Source organism: Carlito syrichta, unplaced genomic scaffold (assembly GCF_000164805.1).
Source record: "Carlito syrichta isolate Samal-C Ts95f unplaced genomic scaffold, Tarsius_syrichta-2.0.1 Scaffold303376, whole genome shotgun sequence".
Classification (NCBI taxonomy): domain Eukaryota; kingdom Metazoa; phylum Chordata; class Mammalia; order Primates; family Tarsiidae; genus Carlito; species Carlito syrichta.
Genome location: NW_007247472.1, coordinates 144,446 through 165,222, shown reverse-complemented (window position 1 = coordinate 165,222; position 20,777 = coordinate 144,446). Strand labels below are relative to the sequence as shown.

Genomic DNA, 20,777 nt, shown 5'->3' with positions numbered 1-20,777 from the left:
AGCAACAACTGGAAAGAGAAGTTGTAATACTTTCTTCCGGTCCTCAGTGAACTGCCATGGGCACTCCCCTTGATTGTCACTGCTCTAGTTCAGTTCAGCAGGACTTCACAGAGCTGTAACCAAGCATCTTTCTTACTGGATGAGCCTCTATTTATTTCCATGGCAGCAGAAAAGTTTGCTTCTTTTTGTGGGAGCCTGTTATGTGTCTCTATTAATAAACAGCTAAATATATTCTGTGGAAAGATGGGACTGGAGATGTTTTCAGCTCAACCCCTTTTTCTGAATTACTGGCAGAAGTACTTATATGATAGCTTTTATTCATCTATGCAAGAGGATCAAGATGCCCTGAAGAGAACTTGCCTGATGGGATCAGAAAGTCCTCAAAGCAGAGCTTTTTGGCACCAAAGTTACTAACTCCAAGCAAAAATAGGTTGCTTCTCTGTTGTTTAGAAAAGAGAGAGCATGGCATTTCTTCTGATGGCCTTCAAAGCTGGAAGTATTCAGCTTCACTCCCTTTTCCAAACAAACGGGTGGAAGTGACATTTTTTTCCAGGAATCTTCCCAGTGACCTGTTTGATTTTGTTTCAAAATATATTGACTTAAAACACAAAGTTTAACCTATCATAAGATGGGTTCATATCATAAGATATGAACAAGCTAGGGAGAAAAATAACTTCTACATATTTTTTAACAGGTACTGAAGTTTCTTCATGACAAGGGATTCCCTTATGGGCATCTTCATGCCTCCAACGTGATGCTAGATGGGGACACTTGCCGGCTGCTAGACCTTGAGAATTCCTTATTGGGCCTTCCTTCTTTCTACCGATCTTATTTTTCACAGTTCAGAAAAATCAATGTAAGTTGCTAAATGAAGCAGCAGGTTCATTTTTAGGTATAAGTTATCGCCACGGCAGGACCCGTGATCTGCCCGTGTAGGAAATATGCACTAAGCAGTGAAAGGTGCAGTTAGGGTGGGTTTTGCCCATTGCCCCTCTGTCCCATAGAATGTTGCTGTTGAAATGATGGGTGGGGCCAAGAGGGGAGTAGAATCACTGATGAAAAAACCACTGAGGGTAAGACCAAGCCCTTTGGACAGCGCAGTACCCTGTAAACTTTTACAAAAGGCTTTGGGAGTTGTGTTTTCACCACCAGTGAAGAGTGGGGCTGCCCCAGGCCTTGTTTCTCAGAGGAGGCCTGGGCCAGGAGCACTGGGGTCCACAAAGCCAAACAAGAATGAACAGGCCACTGTTCTCTTTCTTCCACAGACCCTGGAAAGTGTGGATGTCCATTGCTTTGGCCACTTGTTGTATGAAATGACTTACGGACGACCGCCAGACTCAGTGCCTGTAGACTCCTTCCCTCCTGCACCGTCCATGGCTGTGGGTCAGTATGGGTTTGGGAAAGGTCTTCTGGGCTCTGCTGTTCTGCAGAGCTACCTACCCCCTTTCCAGAGTCCAGGAAAGACCCAAAGGAAGTTGCTATCCTCCACAGCCAGAAATTCCTGTCCAATTTAAAAGTAGATCAAATTTGAATAATTAACTTAAATACACTTCAGTGGAAATTCAGAGGGCTTGTCCATTTGTCAAACTATCTGAAATTTCCGGGAACTTTTGTAAGGTGCATTAGAATTTTGGAAGCAGGAGAATGTAAAGAGAAGTATGGCTAGACGTGAAACAAGACTGCAGGAAACAAGACCAGGCAAACTGAAGCCCGTCTTGAGGACTCCGGCCGGTGTCAGACCAAGGCTCGAATGAGACCTGCAAGGAACAAGAGCGTCATAGGCTGGAAGCCTAGTAGATAAGAGCCTATCAGGCTCAGACCTAGGGCAGGCAGACAGGAATGCCAGGCACCCAGACAAATTGGATCCAGGAGCTCTCCCAGAATTGCCTAAGGGCTAGGGGGAGCTGGAGGACAGGTGAGAGGTACCTTTAGGTAGGAGGGATGTAGAAACTGGTACAAACTCACCCAGGGATCCTTTCAACCCCTCCACAGCCAGCTCAGAACTCATGGCAGAGCAGAGAGAGTAGTTGCTCTTGTGCCCCTGTGCCGTGGAGGTGTGCTGGTCAGCCCTCCACTAAGTGTCACTGTGTTAAATGAGGTAGTTCAAGGGAACAAACCCTGGGACTATTGTGTGTTGAATTTGAACAGCTGAAACTGAACAGTGACCTATGGATAGAAAACTCTTGGTTATGGCTTCCAAGGTGTGGGATGGTGAGATATCAACAACTGGCATTTTGCATGCCTTTTTTGATTAAAAGCAGGCAAGCAGCAAAATGTCTTTCAAGTTCAGATTTTTACTTCTGTGTAGTGTTTACTTCTCTTTTAAGAGGACAAACACTTTTATGAATGATATCTTGAATCCTTCCTCCAATTATCTTTGAAATATATTTGGCTTTCTGTCAGCATGTGGTTTCTAAATCATTTCTCTTGAGTCATCGGTAGCACCAGTGTTGCCAACATTCCCCCTCCCCATGTATTCCATCTGTCTGTGTGTGAAGAGTTTTGACACTGTCCTGATCAGCCTGCAGACAGTTATTGCAGAGCAGTGTCAAACTTTTCATCAGCAAGTGGATTTGCCAGCATGTTTTGTGGAACTAAAATGTGTATCTGTTCATTTCAAGTGGCCGTGTTGGAATCTACGCTGTCTTGTGAAGCCTGTAAAAATGGCATGCCTACCGTCTCCCGGCTCTTACAGATGCCGTAAGTTAATCATATGCGTTGATTGTAATCTTGATAACTGTTGAACACTGGACCACTGTGCCCAAGCACCATACTAAAGACTCAGTTGTGGTCCCTTCAGCATCGAAGTGCCCTGCTTGCTAATGGGTGCTTGCAGCATGATCTCCTGATGCTTTCCTTGTGACCTCACTGTTCTCCTAGTCTGATTGCACACCTTTAACATCAGTGTCATTTTCATTTTCATGTGTGTCTCCTTCATCCATATTAGCATTTTGTGTGTGTGTGTGTGTGTGTGTGTGTGTGTGTGTGTGTGTGTGTGTGTGGCAGCCCTCAGCTTAGGAAATACCGAAGGGGAGCCCTCAGCTTTGGATAGTTCACAAATCACAGAGCCTTGGAGGATCTGCCCTCCAGGAGGAAGGTGAGGCTTTCTGGGCTCCCATGCTTTTGTCTGTAAATTTACTCCCTGGATTTATTAAACATCTAGCATATAGCAGGCACTGTGCTAGTGGCTTGGAACTCAGAAGACATTTTCTCTTAAAACAGCATTGTGAATAGTTCATGGTTATGAATAGTTCTTCGAGGCAGTTGATAAAATGCTTTGGGGCCTTTCCTTTAGGAGCAAATTTCCTAACTTCCAAAAGTGAAGTTTCCTGAACTATAAAATGGGGGTGATAATAATAGTCCCCACCTCAGAAGATGGTTAGAGTTGATGAGATGTTTCCTACTACAGTGTTAGGCATTTAATAAGTGCTTATTATGTGTTCTTCATGCTTAATAGTGATTCTGTTTATATTTTTTCAGCATCACATACCATGTAGTGTACCTGGTGCTTTGTCTGTATCAGCTTGTTGTGTAACAGTTATATTCTGGAAGCAATAATATAGGGAAACAAGCCAGGGGACAGCTTGAAGTGCCTGCAGCCAGAGGTCAGGGAAGTTGGAGAAAACTGAGGTTCCTTGTTCTCTCTTTCCGCAAGTGTTTAGAGAGGGCCTGCTAGAAGCTAGGTACATTCTAGGCCCTGGGAAGGCAATTATTAGCAGAGGAAACCAAGCCCCTGGCCTGTGGGTGTGACAGTGTACTGTTTGATGGACATTGGTGTGCCCCTCCAAACCAACAACAGGTAATAATGCGAATATGAAAAATAGATCCAATTTGGAAAACAAGATAGTTTTCACAGACTTTTAGAGCAAAATGCACTTGTAGTTAGGGAAAAGCCTGTGTGCAGGTTGATTTACTTGGGTTTCCATTTGCATTCCCTCTCACATTTTTCTCTTGTAGTCCTAAAATGAATACAGATATTTTTCCTTCACCTAAGTCTTTCTACCCTATGGGCTTTCAGCCTTGAGAACAGCACTTGGAGAGGTATGAACTACATTCAATTAAAATGTGTGTGTCAGGAAGTAAATGAGTGTGTGGCCAAGGGACAGACATGACTCTAGAGAGCACTGTAGGGAAAAGTTAACCTTGTCATTTCTATTTGTGATTAATCTCCTGCCTTTACAAAAGAGGGGTATTCAGTCAGGTTCAATGACACGTGCCTGTATTTCCAGCTACTTGGGAAGCTGCGGTGGCAGGATCCCTTGAGCCCAGGGCTTCAAAGCCAGCCAGGCAACATACTGAGATCCCGTCTCTTAAAAAAAACAAAAAAAATGATGAGAAGAATATTCAAAGAAGGACTCACTTGTAGCCATTTGGGTGCTATCCAAGCAACTGTTTATATTATCTGACCTATTTTAGCCAAAGTAGTTGAGAATTAATTATGTTACTGTTTTTTTGGTTTGTTTTGTTTTAGAGACAGGGTCTTGCTATACTGCCCATGCTAGTTTCCAACTTCTGACTCAAGGGATCCTTCTACCTCAGGCCCCTAAGTAGCTATTGTTCTCAATAACAATAACTTCAGCCGGGCTTGGTGGCTCAGCCTGTAATCCCGCACTTTGGGAGGCTGAGGTGAGTGAATTGCCTGAACCCGTGGGTTCGAGACCCACCCAGGAACTTGGCGAGACCTCCTCTTTACAATAAATCAAAAAAACTAGCCGGGTGTGGTATTACATGCCTGCAGTTCCAGCTTCTTGGAAGACTGAGGCGGAAGGATCGCTGGAGCCCAGCAGGTCAAGGCTGCAGTGACCAGGAATTTGCCACTGCACTCCAGTCTGGGTGACTGAGTGAGGCTCCAACTCAAAAAAAAACAAAAAAACCAAAAAAACAAAAACAATAACTTCAAAACTAACAATAACTTCAATAACTTCAAAAGCTGCAATTTTTAAAAATGAAGCATGACAAATATTTAGAATAAAATGATTTTCCTGTCAGATTCCAATCAGGATAGTTCTTTTCGATTTACTTGAACATTTTTGCTTTACTGAACTCCAGAACAAATTTTATTCTTGGCCGAGAGTGGTGGCTCATGCCTGTAATCCCAGCACTTTGGGAAACGAGGGCAGGCAGGTCACTTGAGCCCAGGCGTTTGAGACCATCAACAACATGGTAAGACCTTGTCTCTACAAAAATTTTTTAAAAAATCAGCCAAGCATGGTAGTGCATGCTTGGAGTCCTAATTATTTAGGAGGTTGAAGAAGAAGGATTGTCTGAGCCTAGGAGTTTGAGGCTTTGGTGAACTGTGATTGTGCCACTGCACTCTAGCCTGGGTAACAGACTGATACCCTAACTCAAAATAAATACACAGGCCAGGCTCAGTGGTTCAGCCTGTAATCGCAGCACTTTGGGAGACTGAAGCAAGTGGATTGCCTGAGCCCACGGGTTTGAGACCAACCGGGCAACTTGGTGAGACCTCGTCTCTACAATAAATAAATAAATAGCTGGGCATGGTAACGTGCACCTGTAGTTCCAGCTACTTGGAAGGCTGAGGCGGAAGGATCGCTGGAGCCTAGCAGGTCAAAACTGGGGTGGCCGTGAGTGTGCCACTGCACTCCAGCCTGGGCGACAGAGTGAGACTCCAACTCAAAATAAATACATAAATACATAAATAAAATATTTAATTTTCTTCTGAGGCAAGGAAAAAAAGAAAGCCAATTATTCTTTTTAGAAATATCACTATATGTTATTTGCAATAATCATTAAAAAATACTACACATTGCCCCACAGTGAGGAATCCATCTCTGGTATACAGCTGACCTACACTCCTGGTAATGCAGTGGGGAGTGGTCACGCTGGATGACATGAAAACACCTTTACATTTATTGATGAGCATAGAATGATGGATTGGGCTGCCAGGGCTGGGGACTGTGGTCAGGATAGGGAGACCTCATGGGCTAAAAGTGTCTTAGTCTGCTTTGATCTTATTCTGGTTGAAGAAAATTTTTATGTATGCTTTTTTTCTTTACAGATTATTCAGTGATGTTTTACTAACCACTTCTGAAAAACCACAGTTTAAGGTAAAGCAAATTATATCCTCCTTTGATATATGATATAACTAAGTTAATTTTTGAAAGTCAACTTTTTTTAGCCAGAAAAAAAAAAAAAAGATACATGGTGAGGAAAATTGAGAAGTACTCTAAATGACCTACAATTAGGGACTAATTTAATAATTTATAGAACATCTATTTGATAAAATATTTTTATCTAATAAAAGTGAGATTTATAAAGACATTGCAGTAACGTGGAATTGATTGTGATTTGTGTAAGGTTAAAAAAACTTGTAAAACAACACATCTGTGTCTAGAAACAAGACAGGAAGGAAGACTCCTGTGAAGCAGTGGTAGAGTGTGTCATGGAAAAAGAATGGGCTTTGGTACCCCCAAAACCAGACTGATGTCTCACTTTGCTCTTTTAGTAGTAGGCATGATCTACAGCAGGGTTTCTCAACCACAGCATTTGACATTTTGGTCCAGATAATTATTTGTTGTGTGGCTTGAATGGTTTAGGACATGAAGCAGCATCCCTGACCTCTACCCACTGGATGCCAGTAATACTCCCTACTCCTATCCCCTATTGTGACAACGAAATGTCTCCAGACTTTGCTAAATGTCCCCTGGGGGTTGGTGTATGAAACTACTCCCACTTGAGAGCCACTGACTTATGGGCAAGCACTTAATGTTTGCATCTATGCGTACTCATGTGTGAAATTGGTGAGTAATGCCTGTCTGTTGTCATTAGATGACAGACCATCTACGCAGACTCCTCGTTCAGAGCCCAACACTCATTGTGCTCACTGTTAGTGCAATTTGGGTGGGAAGATAGTTCTGTCTCTCCTTTCTATCATTCAAAGGAATATGATACTATTATGATGAAGATAAATTTAGAAATAAATTTTTAAAAAGAAATGGAATCAAGGTGGTGTTAGAAGATTGTATGGGTGAGAAAGGGGCTTTCCTCTATCCTGTTTTGCCAGTTACAGGAATTCTGACAATAATAACTTCTTTGAATCTGAAGTATGAAAGGAAAAAAAAATATTTGAATTCATCTCTTATTCACTGAAACTCCTTAGAAAATGTATTCAGCCTTGTCAAATATGCTCTCTCCTAGCCCTGACATTCCAGCCTCCGAGATTCAGGGATTAGTATTAGATATTAGACCTTGCTCTTCTGCTAAGCCAGAGAGCCTATGCAGCAACGACAATCCGATTTTAAAACCTAACTTTAATTTCTTGTATGTGCATTGACTTTCTGGAAAGATACACAGAAGATTGGTGATGTTGATTGTCTTCATGGAGGAGAACTGGGTGGGAGAGTTTTTATTGTGCATGTACCCTTTTATATTTCTGGGATTTCAAACCATGTGGTTGTATTATCTCCTCAAAATGATTTTAAATTTAAAATTTTTAAGGAATAATAAAGACAAAAAAGCTGGGCTCGGTGGCTCAGCCTGTAATCCCGCGCTTTGGGAGGCTGAGGTGAGTGGATTGCCTAAGCCCGCGGGTTCGAGACCCGCCTGGGCAACTTGGCGAGACCTCATCTCTACAATAAATCAAAAATATTAGCCGGGCATGGTAGCGTGCGCCTATAGTTCCGGCTACTTGGAAGGCTGAGGCGGAAGGATCGCCAGAGCCCGGCAGGTTGAGGCTGCAGTGACCGGGAATGGCCACTGTACTCCAGTCTGGGCAACAAAGTGAGACTCCAACTCAAAAAAAATAACATAAAGACAAAAAGTTCAACATGATCTGGGTGTCTGTTTTCCAGACCTGGAGTCCTCAAGGTTTGAGATGAAATTAAGAAATTTTATGCTCAGAAGCAAACTGGGCTGCTAGGAATGGTCTCTCAACAGGAAAAGTTTAATCTTGTGAATTTTTAATTGTGGTATATAAGCTTACCTTCTTAACCATTTTTAAGTATGCAGTTCAGTGGTGCTAACGATCTATGTATTGATGTGTAACAACTCTCTAGAACTTACAAACTGAAACTCTGTACCCATAGAACAATAACTCTGCATATCCCTCTCCCCGCAGTTCCTGGCAACCACCATTCTACTTTCTGTTTCCATGACTTTGTCTACTCTAGATATCTCATATAAGTGGAATTATGCAGTATTTGCAAGTCATTTATTTCACTCAGCATAATGTCCTCAGGATTCATTCATGTTGCAGCATGTGACAGGATTGACCTTTTTTTTTAGGCTGAATAATATTCTATTTTAAGTGTATATCACATTTCCTTTATCCATTCATTTGTTGATGGACATTTGGGCTGCTTTCACTTCTTGGCTATTGTGAATAATGCTGCAATGAACACAGGTGTGTACATATTTCTTTGAGGTTCTGCTTTCAGTTATTTTAGATCTGTACACCCAGAAGTGGAAATGCTGAATCATATGGTAATTCTATTTTTAGGTTTTTGAGATATTTCCATAGTGTTTTTCACAGTAGCTGTACCATGTTATATTTCAACCAGCAATATACAACAGTTTTCATTTCCTCATGTCCTTACCAGCACTCATTATTTTATTCTCTTTTTTTTTGAGTTGGAGTCTCATTCTGTAACCCAGACTGGAGTGCAGTGGCCATTCCCGGCCACCGCAGCCTCGACCTGCTGGGTTCCGGCGATCCTTCCGCCTCAGCCTTCCAAGTAGCTGGAACTACAGGCGCACGCTACCATGCCCGGCTAATTTTTTGATTTATTGTAGAGATGAGGTCTCGCCAAATTGCCCAGGCGGGTCTCGAACCTGCGGGCTCAAGGTAATCCACTCACCTCAGCCTCCCAAAGCACGGGATTACAGGCTGAGCCACTGAGCCTGGCTACTATTCTTTTTTTTTTTTTAATATTAGAAATATACTTTATTTAGAAAGTGAACGAGAGAGAATAGAGAGGCAATTCACCTCCCCAAGGTAGGGGAAGGGGCCAAAGCCGAGAAACATGGCAGCCATAGTTCAAAGAGCCACGTAGACACACCGGAGTTTAACAAAGCAATGGTCCCTTTTTTTTTGAGTTGGAGTCTCACTCTTTGCCCAGTCTAGAGTGCAGTGGTATGCTCATGGCCACCACAGCCTCAACCTGCTGGGCTCAGGCAATCCTTCCACCTCAGCCTTCCAAGTAAGTGGAACCACAGGCGTGTACCACCATGCCTGGCTAATTTTTTGATTTATTGTAGAGATGAGTTCTCACCAGGTTGCCCAGGCTGATCTCAAACCCGTGGGCTCAGGCAGTCCTCTCACCCTGACCTCTCAAAGTGCTGGGATTATAGGCTTGAGCCACCACACCTGGGCTCTATTTTATTCTTTTAATAGTGGCCATACTAATGGGCATAAGGTGGTGATAGCTCATTATGGTTTTGTCTGCCTTTCTCTAAAGGTCAGAGATATTGAGCATCTTTTCATGTGCTTGTTGACCATTTGTATATTTTCTTTGGGGAAATGTCTGTTTGAGTCTTTTGTCCATTTTTAATTTGGGTTGTTCCTTTATATACTCTGGATATTAACCTCTTATCAGATATAGGATTTGCAAATATTTTATCCCATTCCTCGAGTTGCCTTTTCACTCTGTTGATATTATACTTTATTGTACAAGAGTTTGACATTTTGATAAAGTTTAATTATTTTATTTTTTCTTCTATTGCCTGTGCTTTTGGTGTTATAGCCAATAAATCATTGCCAAGTTCAATGTCATGAAGGTTTTCCCCTGTGTTTTCTTTTAGGAGTTTTATAGTTTTAGGTCTTACATTTAGGTCTTGAATTTCTTTTGAGTTAATTTTTGTATATGATGTAAGGTAAGGGTCCATCTTCATTCTTTTGCATGTGGATATCTAATTTTCCCAGTACCATCTATTGAATATACTGTTCTTTCCCCATTTTGTTTTCTTGGCATCCTTGTCAAAGATCATTTGACCAAGCTGAGTGTGGTGGCTCACACTTATAATCCTAGCACTTTGGGAGGCAGAGGTGAAAGAATTGCCTGAGCCTGGTGGTTTGAGACCAACCTGGGCAACTTGGCAAGACCTCATTTCTACAATAAATCAAAAAATAACTGGGCATGGTGGCATGCACCTGTAGTTCCAGCTACTTGGAAGGCTGAGGCAGAAGGATCACCTGAGCCCGGGAGGTCAAGACTGTAGTAAACTATGATTGTGTCGTAGCATTCCAGGCTGGGTGACAGAGTGAGACTCCGACTCAAAAAAAAAAAAAGATCATTTGATCATATACACAAAGGTTTATGTCTGGGCTCTGTGTTCTGTTCCAAAGGTCTATGTGTCTGTCTTCATGTCAGAATCACACTGTTTTAATTATTGTAGCTGTGTAATAGATTTCAAAACCAGGAAATGTGAGGCCTCCAACTTTGGAGGCAATTCAGAATTCTGTAGAATTACTTGAATAACTTGAAACATATTATGTTTATTTATGTTTTAGTTTATGTGTTCGTTGCTGAAAAATGCTAGAAAGGTAGCGTGTTGGGAATACCAAAAGTGTCTAAGTAGGATTTGAGTGGACAGCTTTCACTGATTTTATTCCAGATGACCTTCTAACCAACTGCTCCTTCTTTGAATCCAGGACTCAGGAGACTCTCCACCCACGTTTTTCAATGGATTATATACTTTCTCTTCTTTCAGATCCCTACAAAGTTAAAAGAGGCATTGAGAATTGCCAAAGAATGTACAGAAAAGAGACTAATGGAAGAACAGAAACAGGTAAATTGAAAGTAGTTCTTCAGTGCCCTTTAATTTTGTAGTGTCTCTATCCTCTGCCGTGGTGTTTACAGTAGTTGACTTTTGATGGATTGTTCACTCCACAGACATTTTGTACATATGTCCCTCAACCAGGCTTCAGGCTAGATGCTATGACATAGAGCTAAGTATCATAGTTCTGCCCTCAAGGAGCTCAGTCTGTGGGAGAAACATGTCCACATAGGGCAGTCAGGCTTCATGATCAGGGCATGCCAGGTGGTGGTATTGGGGGGAGCATGCACAATCCATGCTTTCTCTAAAGATGCCAGCAACCACATTGTTCTTCTGTAAAAGAGAGAAAGGCAGGAAGGCAGTAGGGAGAGTGAGAAAGGTCTTCATTCTCTGCCATAGTTTTCTCCTAGACATCAGACCTGAGCCAGGAGGTAGACAGGCTGAGCAAGCAAAGATATTTTTATTCAAATAAAATTTGATTTGGGCTGAGCTTGGTGGCTCATGCCTGTAATCCCAGTACTTTTGGAGGCTGAAGCAGGAGGATTGCTGAGGCCAAGAGTTTGAGACCAGCCTGGGCAACATGGCAAGACCCCCATCTCTACAAAAAATAAAAAATTGGTGGGGCGTGGTGGTATTCATCTGTACTCTTAGCTACTTGAGAGTCTGAGGAAGGAGGATCACTTGAGCCCAGGAGTTCAAGGCTACCGTGAGCTATGATTGCACCACTGCACTCCAGCCTGAACAATAGAGGAGGACCATGTCTCTTAAAAAAAAAAAAGGAAAAAAATTTGATTTAGTAAAACATGTTGGAGAAGATTTTCGTTAGGTAACTAACTGCCTTATGTGGGGCGTGCTTATATTTGTGGTATATTATGGTCTCTTAAAGATCCACCAGCATCGAAGACTAACAAGAGCTCAGTCTCATCACGGATCTGAAGAAGAAAGAAAAAAAAGAAAGATTTTAGCTCGAAAAGTAAGTTTGGTGTCTCTCTGAATTTTCTCTGTGAATTCTTGACTACATGTGAGGAAATTTCTGGGTTAATGGTGCATATTTAATGGCAGATTTTGTGTTATAGCTCCCTGAAAGCTAAAAGTGTTTCCAGATGACTAGTTTGTAGCTTTTTAAAAAAGAGCCATATAATACTCACCAGAGAAATGAACCGTATAGTTTCCTGGCTTGCTGGGATGATATGGCATAATGTAATTGGAGGAAGTAACTGGCCTGAGATAGGAAAGTCAGCGTTCTTGGTTTTATTTCTCCCTTTAGTTTTGGCTTGTGGCTTCTTCACTGTCTTAAGTTATGAGGCCACATATGACCTTGTCTGTAGCTAGTTTAACTGTGTGCCTGGAAAATATTTTTATCTTGACTCCCAGCTTCAGTATGTTTATTCTTTGCTTTCCTCCCCCTTCTCCCTTTCTTTTATTTTTAAAGAAGTCGAAACGATCTGCTGTTGAAAATAGTGACGAACATCCAGCGAAGTACAGCAACTCCAATAATTCAGGTAATTTGTTATAGATTGTAGTGGGACCTAGGACCCAGAGGTCAAGGTCAGAAGTCTCTAGTCCGTAAGAGACTGGGCGGTGTAGTCATGAATGCGGAGAACAAAACAACTCTGTCCCTAATGAAGGACTGTGGCAGCATTCATAGGCTCACAGGGCTCGAGTTCCAGAAGGGACCTCAGAGGCTATGGGATAGCTCAATCTTTTCACTGATGGCAAGACTCGGTTAACCAAAGACACGGGAACATTAGCCATGGAAGAAAAACAGGCTTAACTTAAAATCAAGGCCTTCAGTCTTCTAGTAGAGCCTGCATGAACAGAAACAACCTGGAATCTTGCCTTCTGCTCTGGACCTTATGTAGTAGAAGGATGTGCCTTCCTGTGTGAATTACTGAAAGGATTCCGTGTGTATGTGGGTGGCAAGAAACTGAGGTGATACCAAGAGCACTGTCCTGAGTTGGTGGTCCTCATTGCCACTCCCACTGCCCCTCATCCAGCCCTGGGTCTTCATGTCCCATCTTTGGAGTCAGAGCCAGAATTAGTGCAACCTGGGGGCCTTCAGTTCTTCTAGTTTATGAATCTGTGAAGTAGTTCCACATAGAGAAGGGAAGGTTGCACCTTCACCCAGGCAACTTTGGAGGGTCATGGCAAGGGGAGTTTTGTTTGTTTTGTGTACTGATTATACTCCTAGGCAGAGGAAGGACCTAGCAGAGAGGGAGAATTTGAAGATGCAAAAGGGACAGTGATGGGGCTCTAGACAGCTAAGGGGTTAGCATCAAGAACCCACTTGTCAGTCTCAGCTTTGGAGGAAACCCATTCATCTCTTCCTGGAGGCAGGGGTGAGGAGGGCAGGTGAAGAGGCAGAGATATTTAAAAGTGGAAAGAAGGGGGAAATGAAGGGGGCTCACAGGTCATGCCTCAGGCTTCTTAATGAAGTCAGTGTCTGCCTGGGACAGGCGGAGAAACTGAGATGTGTATATGATGATAAGGCTACAACACTGAGTGCTGGACAGGTTCAACTGGAGAACACAGGTATGTGGCCAGAGCTGGAAGTTGGAAGGGCCGGAACGGAGAATGACTATAGACTCCAAAAGGAGGGTAGAGTCATGTGGACACTTTCGCAGGGTACAGGCTGGAGCAGGGCTCAGAGAGAGCTACGCAAGAGAAGAAGGAAGGGAGGTCCCAGGTCCTAGTGGTCCCAGTGAAGTCCAACACGGGCTCCTCAGAGATGGTGGGTAATTTCACAGTTGGAAGTCTATTTTTTCCATAGCTGATATGATGAACATGGACCAGTCATTGTCATCATTAGGCTGAGACTCATGTCTCTAGCCAGTAATCATTCTATCCAGCAGCTAATTTTTTCATAAAGCAGAGAAAGCCAGATTTTGTGCTCTCCACCTGCCCGAGACCTTGCTTGGCTGCAAAGCTCTGTGCCACATGCAGCCAGATGGACTCCAAGGACTCCAAGGCACCATTGTCCCCTCAGGAGTTTAGAAAAGTGAGGTAGCAGTTGTTGATGGAAATGTACAGATTACTTTCAAATCCCACTGGAATCACAAGGTCAAGCTTCTTCCCAGTAAAATCTGTCAGCACTACAAACAGTATGAAAACAGCATGCATTCAGGTTTATTTCCTTTTTCAGTCAAACACCTGTCATATTTTCTAGGCTGCTGAGAAACATTGCCGATAGTGGAAAGGCATTAGACTGGAGAGAGATGTGTTTTATTTAGGACTTCTCATTGTGTCCAGTGTCCATGAGACACCACCGTGTTCTGTGGGTAGTGAGTGACTTGAGGCTTAACCAAAACAGCTAGTGGTGGCTTCTCAGGACATGACAGCTCTCCCTTTGTGGGTATGTGCCCTCCAGCCCAGGAAGCACCAGATCAGGGAGCTTTGGTTAACCTTGCCTTAGGCTCTCCATGTGTCGGAGGGAACATTGCATCTCCACATAAGAGGTTTATGTAGGAACCTCCATCTGTTCATTGGGCTACTTCCACTTCAGGCCAAGTAGGATATACTAGGGATTTCCAAGTAATGGGGAAATGCTAAGAACTTGGGACTATTTGAAATATAATAAGGTTACTAGGTCCTGACAAAGTATGTAACGAATGGGATTTTGCACATTGTTTTCATGTGAATAAGGGTGTTTACTGATTGCAGGTAAGAGAAGTTCTGGGAAATTCATAAGCTGAATAGGCTGACTCTGTTTTGAGTGTGCCTGCTGATGAAAGTTTACTGAAAGCATTACTGGGCTTCAAACGCTGTCGATAGATCTCACTTCCCTTGGAGAGTCCCCTAGCAGTTCCCTGTACCACTTGTGGCCATTGTTGTTTGTCATTACCCAGGGATGGAGATTGGGTTAGGAAGAGCCACCTCAGCCAATTGCATAAGCCATTAATTGTGCAAAATTGGTTTCAAGCTAGGCAAGCTAGGAAAGGAGGCTTCCGTGGCCTGGTGAAGAAGCTGACCCTGCACTAGGGTAAAAGCCTGTCATCATTGGATCTGCCTCTGAATTTTCTGTCCCTCATCACCTTGTTCTACAAGGCCCACACACTAAGCCAAGTGCAGATTCTCAGACAGTGGTGGGTCCTAGCTCTGGCCAAATTCCAAATGTCTTTCTTTGGTCCCCATGAGGGTTTCTCTGTGTTTATCTTAGCAGGATCTGGGGCCAGTTCACCTCTCACATCTCCATCATCGCCAACTCCACCCTCTACATCAGGTTAGTAATGGAGCAGAGTGCTTCCCTCCTCTCCACGGACAGGAATGGGACTGCTTCTCTTCTTGCCTTGGCCCAGCCATTTCAGGGGTAGATGGGAGTGGCCTTCTCAAGAGAGACCAGTGGAGTGCAAATTAGCAGTGTCATTTGGGAGATGTTCAGGCTCGTATTTCACAGGAAGTAGACGGCTTTCAGGACCACTAGCCACCCTCTGGCTAAGACTTGCTCTCTTTGCTGAAAAGCCTCATGTAGGGCTCCTCAGATCAGAGCCTGTCTTGGTGCGTGCTCAGCTAAACAAAACAAATGTGTTGCTGCCTGCAAGCCTTGTCCTACCTGAGCTGTCTCCTCAGGGAGTCCATCCTTGATGTTGGTTTGGTCACAGAGCAAAGCTGGGAGGTGTCCGGGTGTGGGAAAGAACCACTGAATTTCTGGTAACTGTCAGCACTCTGCTCTGTGATGCATTTAATCATCTGAATGTTTTTATGTTGTTAGCTTTTGTTTCACCTTTTTGAGTTAAATCAGATACTGTATGTTTTTTGTTTTTTGGGGTTTTTTGCGTTGGAATCTCACTCCATTGCCCAGGCTGGAGTGTAGTGGCACGCTCATGGCCACCCCAGCGATGACCTGCTGGGCTCTAGTGATCTTTCTGCCTCAGCCTTCCAAGTAGCCGGAACTATAGGTGCACGCTACCATGCCCAGCTAATTTTTGATTTATTGTAAAGACAAGGTCTCGCCAAGTTGCCCAGCTGGTCTCGAACCTGCAGGCTCAGACAATCCACTCACCTCAGCCTCCCAAAGTGCTGGGATTACAGGCTGAGCCACGGAACCCAGCCTATACTGTAAGTTTTGACTGAAAAATATTAAAAGACTTTATCTTGGGGACTACTTGTAAAAATATTCTAATTCTTTGGAGGAGCCACATAATGCTATCTTCCCCTCTTTTCTTTTTCATCCCACTGGAGTGCAGTGGGATGATCATGGCTCACTGCAGCCTTGACCTCCTGGGCCCAGATGATCCTTCTGCCTCAGCCTCCCAAGTAGCTGGGACTACAGGCACGAGCCATAACACCTGGCTGATTTTTTTTGATTTTTTTGTAGAGACGAGGTCTCGCTATGTTGCCTAGGCTGGTCTCCAACTCCTGGCATCAAGCAGACCTCACATCTCAGCCTCCCTAAGTGCTAGGATTACAGGTGTGAGCCACTGCACCCAGCCATCTTTTCTTTTGAACTGAGATCTCTTTCCTAACCATTTTAGAAGCCCAGTAAAAACTTTCTGGGAGCCGGGCTTGGTGGCTCAGCCTGTAATCCTGTGCCTTGGGAGGCTGAGGTGAGTGGATTGCCTGAGCCCACGGGTTCGAGACCCGCCTGGGCAACTTGGTGAGACCTCATCTCTGCAATAAATCAAAAATTAGCCGGGCGTGGTAGCGCGTGCCTGTAATTCTGGCTACTTGGAAGGCTGAGGCGGAAGGATCGCTGGAACCCAGCAGGTCGAGGCTGCAGTGGCCAGGAGCCGCCACTGTACTCCAGTCTGGGCGACAGAGCGAGACTCCAACTCAAAAAACAAAACAAAAACAAAACCTTTTTGGAGCACCAGTATCTCCTTTTGCTTCTTAAATAAACCAGATGTCCTGGACGTCCAAGGAGCTGGTTCTGCCACTCAGAGCTTGGAAGGGTTCCTGCAGCTGTTTGAAGGGAGAGTCATTATCAGTGGGTTGATACTGTATTCACTAATACTTAAGGTGGTACCTGGGAGCTACCAAGAGCATTATTCAACTCCTCTCAAATACTTACAATTGACCTTCCTAAGAAAATGATAGGATGCAAATATAAGGGTACTAATTTGAATGACTGACTTCTGGCCAAGGGGTGTCTCCCCTTGCTGACTGAGGGTGGTTACTAGTGGCTTATTCCAGAATGTCCTGGGGCCAGGGCCTGTTTTAAGTAGCAAAGTACTTGGCTCATAGGATGAAACTCTTGTCCCTCTGACTTTGTCAGCAGATTTTACAAGAAAGCCCCCAACTACTGATCAAAGAGAATAGACTTCTCTGTCTTTTGTAGAGGTGTACTATTTAAACTAATCTGAAATTTCTGGTGAACCAAAAATCTATGCTGGGTATAGATTTAATACCACTTGGACATAACAAGGAAACTGAAGAAAAGTAGTCATGAGAATCCATTAACCCTCCTCTAACAAGTGGGGTGTCTGTTGAATGTACAGAGCACTTCAGTGTGTGCGGTAGGTGTTGCCCTGGGTAGGTATTGCCCTGGGCAGTTCTCCATCAGTTCTCATCCTTACATTCCTTGGGGAATTTAGAGTCTGTACAGACTTTGGGGGAAATCTGTGCTTAAATGGGAGCTGTCTAATACAGTAGTATGTTTGCATGAGATAAGGTAATTGTTTTTTAGAATGAAAAGAAAAATCTTTTGTGGAGTCATTGTTGGAAAAACACTGAGGCGAATGGAAGTGGTGGGAGGCATTACTGCAACTTTGCTGGTACCTACCCTGAAGGAGAGTCTTGAGGATTTAGAGGGAAACATATGTGAGGCCCCAAGCACAATGCCTGGCAGAGATGAGAGGTTCCCAGCAACTATTGGCTCCTTTTCATCTCCTTTAATAGTTTGTTGACGAAATCAACTCTGTCTGCACTCTGCCCTCTGCTGGTCATTTCTTATAATACAGCTCATAAAATTGATAACTAATATTTAGCATTTGCCTGGCAACCTAGCACTTTAGGCCCTAAATGGAGCATTCAAGGGAGTTTATTCACTCAGGAGGTATTCAGGGTGCATGTATTGAGAGCCTGTGGTTTGTTGGGGACTTTGCTTGTCCCTGAGTTACAAAAATGGACAGTCAAGGCCCAGTTGTCATGGAATCACAGTTCTAGCACCTCTCAGGAGCTCCAAAATGAGAGACACTAGGAAAAACAGACACACTCAAAAGCACTGTTTCATATTCTCTCACTCAACACAACAATCAGCACAAACGAAAAACTTCTGTAACCAAATGTGTATATGTGAGGGGCATTTCTGCCCACCGCCACGTGAACAGTCAGTTCTGTAGTAGATACCAGCTGGGTGTCCTCCAATTCAATTCCAATACTGTCTACCTGGAAGTAGTGTCAGATCCCACAGGTTGGGGCTCAGTCCTCAAAACTGCCCAAGCCTTCAGACACCAGAACTTCTGCCTGACTAGCTTCAAGAACTTCTTCTGCCTCAAGAACTTCTGCCTGACTAGCTTCAAGTTGGGGTTCCCATGACCCTTGCTTTGGGTTTAATTTGCTGGAGCAGCTCACAGAACTCAAGGAAACACCTATGTGTACCCTTTATCTTAATTTTATTTATTTATTTGAGTTGGAGTCTCACTTTGTTGCCCAGGCTGGAGTATGGTGGCATGCTCACAGCTACCACAGCCTTGACCTGCTGGGCTTAGGTGATCCTTCTGCCTCAGCCTCCCAATTAGCTGGGACTATAGGCACATGCCACCATGCCCGGATAATTTTTAAACTTTTTGTAAAGATGATATCTCGCCATGTTGCCCAGGCTGGTCTTGAACTCCTGGGCTTAGGCGATCCTCTTGCCTTGGCCTCCAGAGTACTGGGATTACAGGTGTGAGCCACTGCACCTGGCTTACATTTACCATTTATTATAGAGAATATTTCAGAGGATAATAAGGGGGGACCCCCAAAAAACTAGAATTACCTTTTTAGAGTGTAAGCCCTTTGTAGTACAGGCTTCCCCTGCTAGGTAAGTATTCTAGGAACCCATAGGCAAGTGTGTATCAGCTAGTGTTGTGAGAGGCTGAGTTTGGCTTCAGTGAAATTTTTTGTGGCAGACAGGTGACTAGTTCTTCTACCTGCCCACCATGCTGAGTGTTCAGCAAAAAGACACAACCCCTGTACCCCACCCTCCCTATTCACCTGATCTTGCCTGGAGCAACTTTTTTTATTTCCCTGTTGAAAAAAGTCAAAGGAAAATGTTTTGCTGGTATAGAAGAAGTGAGACCAAAAAAAATGGCAGGACTAAAAGGCATCAAAATTGACATGTTCAAAAACTGTTTTGAGCAGTGGAAAAAGCATCTCATATATTGCATCAAATGGAGAGTACTTTGAAGGTGACTGAAGTTTAACATGTAAGGATAAATACACAGTTTTTTATAAATAAATTCTATGTTCTTTTGAGTCCCCCTTTGGAGATGAACAGATGCATAGGGCGAGGTATAGGGAAGGGAGATGCAGAGCTTCCCTGCCTGCCCAGGCACACCCCGCTACAGGAACCATCACATGTTCTGCTCTCTGGAAGCTATCTAATCCCTGACCTCGTGGGCCTTTTATGGAGACTTCACTGCATAGGCATGATCGACAACTGTATAGAAATGTGATTGGATATAAAGGGAATGATCTAAACCTAGGAAGGCCTGTCCAGGTTCTTCTTGGCCTATCTGTGCAGCATTTCTTCCTTCAGGGTATGGGGCACATGTGGGACATGCTCAGTAAACCTTTGATTTGCAGAGGCTTACTTTGCCTTCAAGGCTTCTGTGGAATAAGAGCAGGACTCTGAACTAGGGATGGCAACTTCTGACTGGTTGACTCCTGCTTAAACTATTTCTCAGGACAGTGGGCTAGACTCCTCGTTGGGCTCATCTTTCTTATTGCCTCTCTGCACACTGCCCATCTTGCTGCTGGAATCATACTTATTCCAGTTTACATCTTTTAGGCCAAATGTATGTGGATTTTGTTTGTTTGTTTTTGAGACAGGGTCTCCCTCTGTTGCCCAGGCTGGAGTGCAGTGACATGATCATAGCTCACTGTAACTTTGAACTCCGGGGCTCAAGGGATCTTCCCAACTCAGCCTCCCTAGTGGCTAGGACTAAAGGCATGCATCACCATACTCGGCTACTTTTTAAAATTTTTTGTGGAGATGGGGGGGTTGGTGTCTCACTATATTGCCTAGGCTATCATGAACTCCTGACCTCAAGCAGTTGTCCCTTCTTGGCCTCCCAAAATGCTGGGATTATAGGTGTGAGCCACTGCTCCCAGCTGAAATTTGTATCTTTTAAAAAAAGCATGTTTATCTGGAAACAAAGTCAAGATAGTACCTTCCAGCTATATGATGAAATACAGTTTTCAGAAATGAAGGAAAAGGTTTTATTTTTGAGGGCTAGTATTATTTAAAAAGAATTCCTGCAGAAGGTAGCATCTCAATCATAATGTGGGAGCTCTTGAGAACTGCACCATGGGTTGGGGAACCTGAGCTTGAAGGTCACCACTTCCGGGCTCTGGAACCTTGGGCAAGGCCCATGATCTCCCCGTGCTTCTGATGTCCCATTTGTAACAAGGATAATGACTGCTTGCCTTGTTGGGTGATTGTAAGTTCAGTGAGCTCCATGTATACGGGGCATAGGACAGTACCTGACACTCTGTAAGCCCTCAATGTGCTGTTGGTAACTGAAATCTTGAATGAGTCACTTCCACATCTGGGTTTTGGTTATCTCCTGTGTAAAGGGCAAACAGGCAGAAATTAGAGGAGACTGTCTGTCTCACACACACCACAAACAAATTCCCTCACATCATTCTTCTGGGAGTAGACAGGCCTGTTGCCTTACTATCTTTTTTCTTTTTAATGAGTTTGGAAAAGAGTATTTTAAGAACGCTAAATAAGCAGGAGACCCCAAATTTATGTTATTTTAAAATAATCGTATTTAACATATTTTGAGTACATACTTTGTGCAAGGCACTATTTAAGTTATTTATAGTTATTGTTTTATTTACTCTTCCTGAATCCCTTCCTATCCAATGGGGGTGGACTCCAGCATAACTCCATTTTA

At 43.6% G+C, this 20,777-nt stretch overlaps 1 protein-coding gene across 25 annotated transcripts in view; it reads left to right on the top strand.

Moving 5' to 3' along the window:
* The window catches only part of PXK (PX domain containing serine/threonine kinase like), a 57,417-nt gene that overhangs the window by 27,726 nt on the left and 8,914 nt on the right, over positions 1-20,777 (top strand). For 10 of the 25 annotated variants that reach the window (XM_008058532.2, XM_008058528.1, XM_021712580.1 and 7 more), the window contains 8 exons: positions 695-856; positions 1,266-1,383; positions 2,622-2,700; positions 6,023-6,071; positions 10,672-10,749; positions 11,624-11,710; positions 12,170-12,239; positions 14,894-14,956. In XM_008058532.2, the coding sequence (XP_008056723.1) occupies positions 695-856; positions 1,266-1,383; positions 2,622-2,700; positions 6,023-6,071; positions 10,672-10,749; positions 11,624-11,710; positions 12,170-12,239; positions 14,894-14,956 (706 nt within the window). Of the gene's footprint in view, positions 1-694; positions 857-1,265; positions 1,384-2,621; positions 2,701-6,022; positions 6,072-10,671; positions 10,750-11,623; positions 11,711-12,169; positions 12,240-14,893; positions 15,039-20,777 lie in introns of those variants that run through there. The other 15 variants (XM_008058531.2, XM_021712581.1, XM_021712594.1 and 12 more) reach the window with 3 other exon arrangements.